This window comes from Nyctereutes procyonoides, unplaced genomic scaffold (assembly GCF_905146905.1).
Source record: "Nyctereutes procyonoides isolate TBG_1078 unplaced genomic scaffold, NYPRO_anot_genome, whole genome shotgun sequence".
NCBI lineage: Eukaryota > Metazoa > Chordata > Mammalia > Carnivora > Canidae > Nyctereutes > Nyctereutes procyonoides.
This window is the reverse complement of record NW_026575144.1, coordinates 7,653,437-7,667,406: the sequence shown is the minus strand read 5'-3', so window position 1 is coordinate 7,667,406 and position 13,970 is coordinate 7,653,437. Positions and strand designations below refer to the sequence as shown.

The 13,970-nt window shown below is 36.6% G+C and overlaps 2 protein-coding genes across 2 annotated transcripts in view; both read left to right on the top strand.

The window, feature by feature from the left end:
- Positions 1–13,970, top strand: part of PHYHIPL (phytanoyl-CoA 2-hydroxylase interacting protein like) — an 85,170-nt gene that overhangs the window by 36,186 nt on the left and 35,014 nt on the right. The window lies entirely within an intron of this gene.
- LOC129499242 (male-enhanced antigen 1-like) lies at positions 3,329–3,859 on the top strand. Its single transcript, XM_055308967.1, has one exon. The coding sequence runs from the start codon at positions 3,335–3,337 to the stop codon at positions 3,857–3,859; it is 525 nt and encodes a 174-aa protein (XP_055164942.1). The 5' UTR covers positions 3,329–3,334.

Below are 13,970 nucleotides of genomic sequence, written 5' to 3'. Positions count from 1 at the left end.
TTGTGTTCAAGAGAAGTGCCTTGGCTAAGGTTGTGTAACATGTCAGTAAGAGATATTAAGCTACTCCACTACACCATGGTGTCCCAATTAATTGCCCCATTAGAATGAAATGCTATCAGAAAATAATTGAATTCCTGGGTGTAAGGATGTATTTAATTTCATCATGAGATGATGGAAAATGCTGTTAACTAATAAATGCATGAAGCTTAAGAATATTCACTTGAGGAAAAGTGTGGTAAGCAGATACGGAGTTGGAAATAGCTTTAAAAAGACTCTAATACAGATCAGTTCTTTTATTTTACAAATGAGGAAACAATGAAGATTAAGTGATTTGCCCAAAACATTACAAACAGTTCTAGAACAACTATGATAAGGCAGCTGTATTACATGGTTAAGAACCTACATTTTAATGCCAGGCCTCCTAGGTTGATATTTTAGCTTTTATAATAGTTATCTGACCTTGGGCAGGTCATACAATTTCTTTGTACTTGAGGTTCCTCATCTGTTAAAATGGTATGATAATAATACTTATTAAATTTATGAGGATTAATAATATACGCAAAACACTCAGAACACTGCCTAGCAGGTATAGGTGTTCAGTAAATGTTTCTGTTACTAAAAGGCTTTGATCTAATGCTATATTTAAATACTGTATTTTGTAGTTAACAAAAATTTTTACCTTGATTTGCTCAGCTAGTGAGAGAACCTCAGTGGGACATTTGATGTCTACCATTCTCACCTAGTGTTTTTTTCAATCATACCAAATTGTTTCTTTTGTTTCAGTTTTATTATTGTCAACAACTGTGAAAGGCTTTTTTGTTTTATTATAAATAGTTTTAACATTTGAATATCAAGACAAGTGAAAAACAAATTTGCTTCATCTTTAAAGCATGTTTAACAAAAAGTGTTCATTTTATCATCACCATTGCCATTTGCTTTTATAAAGAGAAATGACAAAAAAATCATTGCTATTTTTATTCACTATTTTAAGCCCATATATGTATATTTTGAGTAATTGTACAGTAGATATTGAATGAGTTATACTTTTTCATTTTGCTGCTTATTTAATGTTTCAGTTTAACTTTAGGGGCAGTGATCATATTCATTTTAAAATTGATTAGACAATTTAACTTGGAATTTAACAATGGATATGGCTGAGAGAGATAAGTCTACAAAGAGTATGAAGCATTAGTCTTGTTCTTTTTTTATGTGAGAAGTGCCAGAATTTTATGTTTGTCTGTAAACTGGAGAATCTGGAGGTATATGTGAAGGGTCAGCACCACAGAGATAGTTTTGGTTTCACACAAAAACTCAAAATCCTAAAATTCATGAGCATTGTAAATTAAAAGCACTCAAATTGTTTTGAATATTAGTGTCTTAGACTTGAGAGTATGTCATTCCAGGGTGATTATATCCCTGCTTTTAACCACATAGATTCCCTTTACAGAGAGGAAAAGTTTTCATTAGTAATCAGGTGCCAATGTTCCTTGTGGAACTGTTTTCCTAATATTACGATAGTTGAGTTTTTACATCCTCCCTTTGTAACTTCTAACCTCTGAAGTAATGAGAGGCTGTGAAAAAACATTTGGTATCAGGAGGTTTCAGTAGTGCTGCAGTTGGTTAAATAAATGCAGTTTCATCATTGCTGAAGAATAAAAAAGTATCTCATAAAACTTTCTTGAAAAATTATTTTTTTTAAATTTATTTATTTATGATAGTCACACACACAGAGAGAGAGAGAGGCAGAGACACAGGCAGAGGGAGAAGCAGGCTCCATGCACTGGGAGCCCGATATGGGATTCGATCCCGGGTCTCCAGGATCGCGCCCTGAGCCAAAGGCAGGCGCCAAACCGCTGCGCCACCCAGGGATCCCAACTTTCTTGAAAAATTAATTGGAATTCTTATAATAAAGAAGTACTGTTACATGGATTTAAACTCAGGAAATGTAATCACAGAATAGATATTTTAAGATCCAAAATCATATTGAAATGCCATTTGGATACTATGGTTATTGGGACAGTATGCTTTTAAACATTTTTATTAATGATTTAGATGTGAAATAACTATGAAAATGTGCAGATAATCAGGATGTGCTATAAGCATAAATGTAAGAGAAATAATTCATAAAGAGAGGCTTAAGGATTAGCTGCATAGGTGAGGTAATAAAAAAGTGATATATTGTGTAAAAATACAACCAGAGGGTTGTAGAGAGTTGTAATACACCAAGCCAGGATAGCAACTTAAAAGATTAAATAACACCTTAAAGACAGGAAATTAGATAGGATCAGCAAAGTAATTTGGCTTAAAAAAAAAGGTAAGAGTATATTCAATACAGAAGCATGGGGTAATTTACAGAAGCATGGGGTAATTTACAGCATGGGGTAATTACTCTCTTTCAACATATATGAATTTACTAGAAACTTGCATAGAGGTTGAAAGATGATGACGGAGAAGAATCCTAGGCTTACCTTGTCTCAGGAATTCAACTAGGTAACTATCAGATCATCCCAAATACCCCAGAAATTGACCTAAAGACTGGCAGAACAAACCCTACAACTAAAGGAAAAGAAGAAGCTACATAGAAAAAGGTAAAATGTGTGGAGACACAGTTTAGGAGGAAAATGGATGGTGACTACTGCAGTGAGGAGGGAGCCACAGTCATGGAGAAGGGTGAGAGAACACACTAGCACATAAGAGCACACACAGAAAAAGAACCCCATGGAATCAGCTTGGAAAGTGAAAGGGACTCAATTTAATGAGTTTTTATAAGCAGCAGGACTTAAGGCCTGGAGTGTTAAAGGTCAGTAGGAAAGAGGCCAGAGGGCACTGAGGCTGCCCTAGGAGAGAGTACAGGAAAACAATCTCACACATACAGCATGGAAACAGTGATCTAAAGAATGCCTGGGGCACACAGTGGGGAGGATATTTGCTTATCTTGGAGGATATTTGCACATCCCAGAGAGGCATTGTTCATGGAGAGACACCACTGTGAACAAAGAAACTGGCCAATGCCATTTCCCTCCCTCAGCCTTCAGCATAAGCATAAGGCCATCTTTGGAAAACAGTACAGCGCTAACATTCACCAAGTAACACTAGGCCCTGCCCCCTCCACACTCCAGTGGAACCACCACTCCTGGGCAGATTTGCCTCAGTCCCAGCGTGGCAAGCCCCTTCCAGAAGGCCAGCTCATCTGTCACTGTGTCTCCTGACAAGGAAGTTTTGTGGTGCCTCAGTTTTGATGGTGGTGGTGATAGGTCTCATTTCACAAACAGATCTAGTTAAAATGTACCACATTCAGGGGTTCAGCCGTGGGCTCCGAGCGGCCCCTGCCCAGATGGCAGCAGTAGTTCTAGGGGGAGACACCATGGGCCCCGAGCATATTTTCCCCAATCAGACTGAGGAACTGGGGCCACACCAGGGCCCTACAAAAGGCACTGGGGATTGGAGCAGCGAGGAGCCTGAGGAAGAGCGGGAGGAAACGGGGGCAGGCCCAGCTGGCTACTCCTATCAGCCCCTGAACCAAGATCCTGAACAAGAGGAGGTGGAGCTGGCACCGGTGGGGGGTAGTGAAGATGTAGTTGCTGATATTCAGGATTGGATCCAGGCGCTAGGGCTTCATTTGCCAGACCCACCAGTAGACAGCAACGATGAAGAAGAGGAGGGAGCTACCGGACTGAGCAACCACAGCTCTATTCCCATGGACCCGGAACATGTGGAGCTGGTGAAAAGGACGATGACTGGAGTAAGCCTGCCTGCACCAGGGGTTCCTGCCTGGGCTCGAGAGATCTCAGATGCCCAGTGGGAAGATGTGGTACAGAAGGCCCTCCAAGATTGTCAGGGAGCCCCAGCCTGGAAGTGACTACCCTAAGAGCTGCCTTATCTCCCTGCATTCCAGGCCAGAACCAGCATAGGACTGAACACCACGTCTCTGGTTGTATGTCCATCTCCATCTTCCCCCTCTCCCTTTCCACATCAAGGCAGATCAGACTTCTTCTCAGAGACCCACTTTATTCAGTTCTGTACATATGGGGACATTGGCCCAAGCCCAACCCATCTTAGCATGTATCACTCTATGGAGAATAAAGCACCCTATGTACACAGCCAAAAAAAAAATGTACCACATTCAGACCAGGGACCAAACAGTACCCACAACAGGGGAAAGAGAGCCTCTGCAGTTTATTGGCTTGAAGCATAAAGTGGCCAGGACAAAATAGCAGAGTACACACAGCACACACATTGGAGACCTTCTCGGGAGTGTTAGGCTCAAGGCACTCCAGGATCTCTTCTTCATAAAGCTATTAACCTCAAGAACAGGAGACATAGCTGACTTTACACTAACACAGAGAAACAGGCATCAAAACTTAGACAAAATGGGAAGACAGAAAATTATCCCAAATGAAAGACTGGATGAGGCCACAGTCAGAGAGCTAAGCAAAATAGATAACATGCCTGACAGAATTTAAAGTAGTAATCATAAGGCTATTCACTGGACTTAAGAGAGGAAGACATTAGTGAGACCCTTAACACAGAGATAAGGAATAACATAGCGGAGATAAAGGGCTCAATAAATGAGATGAGAAACGTGCTTGATAGAATGAACAACAGGTTGGAAGAAGCAGAGGAACAAATTAGCGACCTGGTAGACAGAGTAATGGAAAGTAATCAAGCTGAACAAAAGAGAGAAAAAAGAATTATGCATAATGAGAATAGACTTAGGAAACTCAGTGACTCCATTAAACATAATAACATTTATGTTATGGGAATCCCAGAAGAAGAAGAGACAGAAAAGGGGGCAAGTAATTTATTCGAAGAGACAATAGTTGAAAACTTCCCTAATCTGGGGAAAAACAGATATCCAGATCTGAGACGCACAGAGAACACTCATCAAAATCAACAGAAGCAGACATATAACCAAGATATTAATTAAATTTGCAAAATATAGTGTTAAAAAATTTAAAGCAGTAAGACAAAAGAAAAACAGTACCTTACAAGGGAAACCCATAAGGCTAGCATGAGACTTTTTCAACAGAAACTTTGCAAGCCATGAGAAAATGGCATGATATATTCAAAATACTGAAAGGGAAAAATCTGTAGCCAAAACTACTCTATCCAGCAAAGCTATCATTCAGAATGGAAGGAGAAATAAAGGATTTCTCAGACAAACAACCCTAAATGAGTTCATGACCACTAAACCATCCTGCAAGAAATATTACAGGGAACTCTGAGTAGTAAAAAAGAGGCCAAAAGTGAGATTATAAAGGTAGAAAACAAAAGAGAGGCAAGAATATTCCTGTAAAATATCAGTCAAGAAGCTCACAAAATTAAAGGATAAAATGTAGCAACATATGCTTAGAACATGGGGAGAAAAGGAGAAAAGAATGGGTTCAAACTTAAACAACCATCAATTTAATAAAGGTCGCTATGTGCAGAAGAGGTTATATGTAAACCTAATGGTAACCATATATCAAAACCCACTAATAGATAAGTAATGTGTAAAGGTAAAGAAATCCAAATATATCTCTAAACAAATGAACTAGAGAAAGTAATGAAAGAAAGTTAAAAAAAAATCAGATAATCTTCAGAAACAACTATAATGAAATGATAAATAAATATATATTATCTGTAATTACCTTAAATGTAAATGGGCTAAATGCTGCAATCAAAAGACATAGGCTAGACAGAATAGATTAAAAAAAAAAGCCCATCTATATGCTACCTACAAGACCTAATGACACCTGCAGATTGAATGTGTGAGGATGGAGAAAGTTTATTATGCAAATGGATGTCAAAAGAAAGCCAGAGTAGGAATACTTACATTGTACAAACTAGACTTTAAATAGACAGAGAAGGATACTATATAATCATAAGGGAGACAATCCAACAAAAAGAGATAGCAATGATAAATATTTATGCATTCAATATTGGCACGCAAATACATAAAACAGTTAATAACATAAAGGAACTAATCCATAGTAATAAAATATAGTAGGGGATTTTAACACTCCACTTGCATCAATGGACAGATAATCTAAACAGAAAATAAACAAGGAAACAGTGGCTTTGAATGACACATTGGATCAGATGGATTTAACAGATATTTAGAACATTCCATCCTAACACAGCAGAATACACATTCAAGTGCACATGGAAAGTTTTTTAGAATAGGCCACATATTAGGTCACAAAACAAGCCTCAACAAGTTCAAGAAGATGAAAATCATACTATGCCTCTTTTTGGACCACAACACTATGAAACTAGAAGTCAACATAAAAAAAAAAAAAATCTAGAGGGATCCCTGGGTGGCGCAGCGGTTTAGTGCCTGTCTTTGGCCCAGGGCGTGATCCTGGAGACCCAGGATCGAATCCCGTGTCGGGCTCCCGGTGCATGGAGCCTGCTTCTCCCTCTGCCTATGTCTCTGCCTCTCTCTCTCTCTCTCTCTCTCTCTCTCTGCGACTATCATAAATAAATAAAAAATTTAAAAAAAATCTAGAAAGACCACAAATACATGGAGGTTAAATAACATGCTACTAAACAATGAGTGGGCCAACCAGGAAATTAAAGAAGAAATTTAAAAACCACATGGAAACAAATGAACATGAAAACACAGTGGTCTGAAACTTTTGGGATAAAGGAAAACTGGTTCTAAGAAGAAAGTTTATAGAAATACAGGCCTACTTTAAGAAGTGAGGAAAATTTCAAATAGACAGTCTAACTTTTACACTTAAAAGAGCTAGAAAAAGAACAACAAACAGAACCTAAAACCAGAAGAAGGAAGGAAATAATGAACATTAAAGCATAAGTAAATTATATAGAAGCTAAAAAACAAAATACATGTAGAACAGATCAATGAAATCAGTAGCTACTTCTTTGGGAAAAAAATCAATAAAATTGATAAACTTCTAACCATACTTCTCAAGAAAAAGAGAAAGGACTCAAAATCACAAATGAGAGAGGAGAAATAACAACCATTGCCAAAGATATACAAACAATTGTAAGAACATTATGAAAAACTGTCTGCTAACAAATTAGCCTAGAGGAAATGAATAAATTCCTAAAAACATATCAACTACCAAAAATGAAACAAGGAGAAGTAGAAAACTTGAACAGACAAATTACCAGCAATGAAATTGAGTCAGTAATCAAAAAACTCTCAACAAACAAAAATCCAGGACCAGAAAGCTGCATTAGGTGAATTCTACCAAACATTTAAAGAAGAGTTAATACCTATTCTCAAACTATTCCAAAAAATAGAAAAGGAAGAAAAATTCCAAATTCATTTTACGAGGCCAGCATTTCCTTGACACCAAAACCAGATAAAGATACCACTATAAAAAGAGTACTATAGGCTAATATCCTATGTTTATCCATAAACACAAAACCTTCAACAAAGTACAAGCAAACTGAATCCAACAGTATACTAAAAAAAAAAGTCATTCACCATGATAAAGTGGGATTTATTTCTGAGTTGCAAAGTTTGTTCAATATTCACAAAAATCAATCAAGGTGATATGTCACATCAATAAGAGAAAGGATAAGAACCATGCAATCATTTCAGAAGATCCAGAAAAAGCATTTGACAAAGGTACAACATCCATTCATGATAAAAACCTTCCACAAAGGAGGTTTAGAGGAAACATATCTTAACATAATAAAGGCCATATATGAAAAACCCACAGCTTAACATTATCCTTAATGAGAAAAAACTGAGATTTTCCTGTAAGGTTAGGAACAAGACAAGGATGTCCGTTCTCACTATTATTCAATGGTACTGAAAGCCTTACCCACAGCCATCAGACAAAATAAATAAAAGGCATCTACATAGTAAGGAAGAAGTAGAACTTTCAGTATTTGCAGATGACATGATACTATATATAGAAAACCTGAAAGATTCCACCAAAAATATCCTAGAACTGATCAATGAAATGAGTAAAGTCACAGAATACAGAATCAGTATACAGAAATCTATTGCGTTTACAATTGCACTAAAAATAATAATATACTTAGGAATAAACCTAACCTAACAGGTGAAAGACTTGTACTCTGAAAACTATAAAACACTGATGAAGTAAAATCAACAGAACACAAATAAATGGACTAGAAGAACAAATATTGTCTATACTACCCAAAGAAATCTACACATTTAATGCAATCCCTATCAAAATACCAACATTTTTCACAGAGCTAGAACAAACAATCCTAAAGTTCGTGTGGAAAAATAAGACCTTGAATAGCCAAAGCAATCCTGAAAAAAAAAAAAAAAAAAAAAAACCTAAACTGGAGGTATCACAATTCCAGACTTCAAGTTATATTATGGAGCTGTAGTAATCAATAGGCACAAATCAATAGGCACAAAAATAGGCATATAGATCAATAGAATGGAATAGAAAACCCAGAAATAAACTCACAACTATACGATCAATTAATCTTCAACAAAGCAGGAAACACTATCTAGTGGGAAAAGGATAGTCTCTTCAAGGACTGGTGTTGGGAAATCTGGACAGCAACATGCAATAGAAAAAAACCTGGACCACTTTCTTACACCATACACAAAAATAAAATAAAAATGGATTAAAGACCTAAATGTGAGACTTCCTGAGAATATAAAAATCCTAAAAGAGAAGACAGGCAGTGAGCTCTTTGACATCAGTTGCAGCAACTTTCTAGGTATATCTCCTGAGGCAATGGAAACAAAACCAAAAGTAAACTGTTGGGACTACATCAAAATAAAAAGGTTCTGCACAGTGAAGGAAACAATCAACAAAATGAAAAGGCAACCTACAGAATGGGAAAAGATATTTGCTAATGACATAACTTAAACAACTCAGCACCTCAAACCCAAATAATCTAATTAAAAATGAGCAGAAGACATGAATAAACATTTCTCCAAAGAAGACATTCACTAGGGCAACAGACTCATGAAAAGATGCTCAACATCACTTATCATCATGAGATGCAAATCAAAACCACAATGAGATGTCACCTCACACCCGTCAGGTGTCAGAATGACTAAATTCCACAACACAAGAAACAACAAGAATTGGCAAGGCTGTGGCGAAACTGATATAGCCACTGTAGAAAACAGTAGGGAGTTTCCTCAAAAAGTTAAAAATAGACCTATGATTCAGCAATTACACTACTGGGTATTTACTGAAAGAATACAGAAAAACTAATTCAAAGGTATTTATGCACCCCTATGTTTATAGCAGCCTTATTTACAATAGCCAGCCCAAGTGTCTATCAGTTGATGAATGGATAAAGAAGATGTGGTGTCTATGTGCATATGTATGTGTACAATGGAATAATACTCAGCTGTGAAAAAGAATGGAATCTTGGAATTTGCAATAACATGGATAGAGCTAGAGAGTATAATTCTAAGTGAAATTAATCAGTGAGAGAAAGACATACCATATGACCTCACTCATGTGGAATTTAAGAAACAAAACAATGAGCAAAGGGGAAAAAAGGAGAAATAAATCAAGAAAAGACTCCTAACTATGGAGGACAAACTGATGGTTACAAGAGGGGAAGTGAGTGGGGGAATGAATGAAATAGGTGATAGGGATTAAGGAGTGTTGTGTTGAGCACTGGGTGATGTATGGAATTTTTGAATGCCTGTATTGTATACCTGAAACTAATATAACACTTTGTTACTAACAAAAATTAAACATTTAAAATAAAAAAATTCTTGCATAATCTGGACACTAATGATCATCATTATATTTAAAGGACTGTAAAGGAAAAAATCTTTCCAAACTATTTGAAGCCACAAGCATCCAAGAATGAATTAGAGAAGTTATACACTAATTAGAACAAGGGTAAACTAAATTAATATAGTTTTTCCTATGAATATAATGTTAAATTATCTAACATTTATTGTCTACAACATGATAGATACTATATTGAATGTTTTATATGTTTTATATGTCTGCATTATCTTATTAAATAGTCATTGTCCCTATGAGGAAATGGATGGTTTAGAGGGTTTTAAGATTTACTCAAAATCAAACAGTTCCTTGTGGCATAGGCAAACATTTGTCCATCTGATTAGTATGTACAATCATAACCAATCTGTAATTAACAGATTATGTGTAGCTGTAGTATAACTATCAACATAGGAAATCAATTTGAGTATTAACATAATGGAGGTGTGTGATTTGTGATAAATATTTAGAGATCTACAAATAAATGCAGTTTATCTTATTGAAAAAGAAACTTAAAATTTGAATTGGTTTTGACTTACCTCTCAGATCTGCCCATGGTTTCTAATATTTTTTCTATTACTTTTCTTCTTAACTTTATTCTATTTCACATTTCCCTTCCTGGATCAGTCCTGCAATTTATTCTTGGCTCTTACTCTTTGTCCTCTTGAATGCTGCCTCAATATGGAGGCCTATTTCTGTCTCTTGTTTAGGGTACTGTAATCCTTACCTTCTATCATGCTCCAATCCCACATATTATTTCCTATTTCAATGCCTAAGAAACATTTATCTTCATTCTTTTTACCTTTAATTCTGGAAATTAGATGTCCAAAATTGTAATATCTTAAGTATGTAGAATACATATTCAGATGGATGGGAACCACTAAATAATATATAGAAAAAATAATAAAAAATAGTAACTGAGGTCAATAATATTCTGGGGATCCCTAAGTGGCTCAGAGGTTTAGCGCCTGCCTTTGGCCCAGGGCGTGATCCTGGAGTCCCAGGATCAAGTCCTATGTCTGGCTCCCAGCATGGAGCCTGCTTCTCCCTCTGCCTGTGTCTCTGCCTCTCTCTCTCTCTCTCTCTCTCTCTCATGAATAAATAAATAAAATCTTTTTAAAAAGAAAACAAAAACAACAACAACAACAAAAAAATATTGGCATTTTTCAGCTGAACCTGAAGCAGATTTTGGTTGCCTTGCCAAGTCAGGGTGGGCCCAAGGCTGTCCTTCTAGAACAGCTGGTTCTGAGCATGCTCCAAGCCCAGGTGTCCCACCACATTTGCCGCAGTGAACGCCTACCTCTACATTCCACAACATTCAAAACTATACATTTAAGAGCTTGTGGCATTTGTTCTCTGGCTTAGTGATCTGCTAGATTGCTTGAGGGCAGCCTCCTTCCTTCCAGTGTTTACAGCAGAGCAGTGCCACTGCTAGAATAGAAACAAGCAACAAGGCATGCACTTGGCTCAAATAAACCAATGCTGGTTTATGGAAAAAAAAATTTTTTTTCGGCTGTTTAGTTTATTTTCCAAAAGATAGATACACTGACATTAAGCAATTGACTTACTTGAGGTTTTAATTTAACTGGTTGATTAGATATTTTATATACTAATGAAACTTCATAGTGTAGATTCACTAGATACCAGTAGCACCCTTCTCAAGTTGTATTGATCAAAAATATCTCCAGACATTGCCAAATATCCTCTGGGTGGGGGCTGAGAGGTCAAAATCAATAAAGTATAGACTAATACTCGTTTGTACTAAAAATGCATTCAGCTTAATTCCAGACTTTAGGAATTAATGAATTAAGTATACAATGTCAGTATGAATTACCATTATAAGCTGCTCATTTAGATTACAAAGATATTAAGGGTTCTGACCATCTTTTAGACTTTATATGAAGAAACATAAATGTAAATTAGGTATTTATAATAAATGGCAAAATTTGGGATGCCAGGGTGGCTCAGTGGTAGAGTGTCTGCCTTCCTAGGGTCTAGGGTGTGTCCCCCATCGGGCTCCCTGTGAGGAGCCTGCTTCTCCCTCTATGTCTCTGCCTCTCTTTCTTTGTCTCTCATGACTAAATAAATAAAATCTTTAAAAATAAATAAAAGGAAAAATTTCTCAAATTGAGTGAAAATACAGAAGATACACCTAAGACAAAATTATTGAAAAAGATTTAAAGCCAAATATAAGGGGGTGACTGGCTGGCTCAGTCAATAGAGCTTATGACTCTTGATTTTGGGACCATGAGTTTAAGCCCCATGCTGGGCATGGAACCTACTTTAGAGTATATATATGCATCTGGGTGGCTTAGTGATTGAGCATCTGCCTTTGGCTCAGGTTGTGATGCCAGGATCCTGGGATTGAGTTTGGCATGAGGCTCCTGGTGGGGAACCTGCTTTTTCCTCTATGACTCTGCCTCTTTGTGTGTCTCTCATGAATAAATAAAATCTTAAAAATATATGTGTAAGGCAGCCCAGGTGGCTCAGCGGTTTAGCACAGCCTTTAGCCCAGGGTGTGATCCTGGAAACCCAGGATCGAGTCCCGCGTCGGGCTCCCTGCATGGAGCCTGCTTCTCCCTCTGCCTGTGTCTCTGCCTCTCTCTCTCTCTCTCTGTGTCTCTCATGAATAAATAAATAAAATCTTAATATATATATATATATATATGTGTGTGTGTGTGTGTGTGTGTGTGTGTGGCAAAAAATAAAATGTAGGGATGAACGAAGATATTCTACACACATACAAATTGAAATAAAGCAGGATACAAATTATTTCAAAGTATATGTTACATTTATTAGGACAGTCATTCTTAATTTTAAAAAGCTATAATCTTCAATGAAGATATAACTATTATATATGCAATTGATTCTTGAACAATGGGGTTAGGGGCATGGACCTCCTGTGCAGTGGAAAATCCACATAGAAACTTTTTTTTAAGATTATTTGAGATGTTGAGAGTGAGCACATGGTTGCATGAATATGGGGGGGCAGAGGGAGAGAGAGAGAATTTCAAGCCTATTCCTTGCTCCGCATGGAGCAAGAGGCAGGACTCAATCTCAGAAACTTAAGATCATGTCCTGAGCTTAAATTAAGAGTTGGATGCTCAACTGACTGAGCTACCCAGGTGCCCCTCCACATAGTAACTTTTAACTCCCCCAAACTTCATAGTCTACTATTGACCAGAAGCCTTATGAATAATATAAACTGTTAACATGTATTTTGTATGTAGCATATAATGGATTCTTACAATAAAATAAGCTAGCAGAAAGAAATTGTTATTAGAAAATCATAAGGTAGGGGTGCCTGGGTGGCTCAGTTGGTTAAGCCTTCTTCTCTTGATTTCAGCTCAGGTCATGATCTCAGTGTTGTAAGATCAAGCCCTACATTGAGCTCTGTGCCAGGTGTGGAGCCTGCTTGAGATTTTTCTCTTCTCCCCTCTGCCCTTCCCCATCTCTGATAGATCATGCTCTCTCTCTCTTTCTAAAAAAGAAAAGAAAAGAAATCATAGAGAAAATACACTTAAAGTATTGTACTGTATTTACTGATAATGTAAATTTATTTTGTCTGTTTACAAGATGAATTGTCAGTACTTACATCAATGCTGTCTTCTATGATAAAAAACACTGTGGACATTATACTTATTACTAACACTGAAATGAAAAATGAAAGGATAATGTGAAAAAAATTGTCTTTATTTACAGCTATAACAGTTTATGCATTGATAATGAAGCAGTAATATGATTACTTTATGGTAACCTAGTATAATCGATACAATTGCTACATGGCAGTGAGTCTATACAGTGATGAATTAATTGTTATAAAATTTTTGTGGCATACTACAGTTATTTTCATAATGCAGTATTGGGAAAATAGTTACATTAAAAAAACCTACTGTGATGATAAGCTCAGTTTCTCCAATTATGAGAGAGAAGGGCATATTGTATGGTAATGTAATTCTTTAAATAAAGTAGTGGGAAACCTAGCACATTATTAATTTTATATTGAATATCATTCACCTTATGCCCATGTTAGGATAGGCTATCTACTTCTGCACAAGTCTTACACACAATATTCTACATGATACTTAGGCAATGAGAAAGATGATGACATAGAATATCTCATACACTTCTTTGCAGTACAGTTATTAGATTTTTGCACAAAGGATACTTATACACAACATACAAGTTTTTAACTGTTTAGTGGGATGATTATGCAATATTCATTAAATGGAAGGAGACCAGGAGACCATCATAAAGGTCTTCATCTTT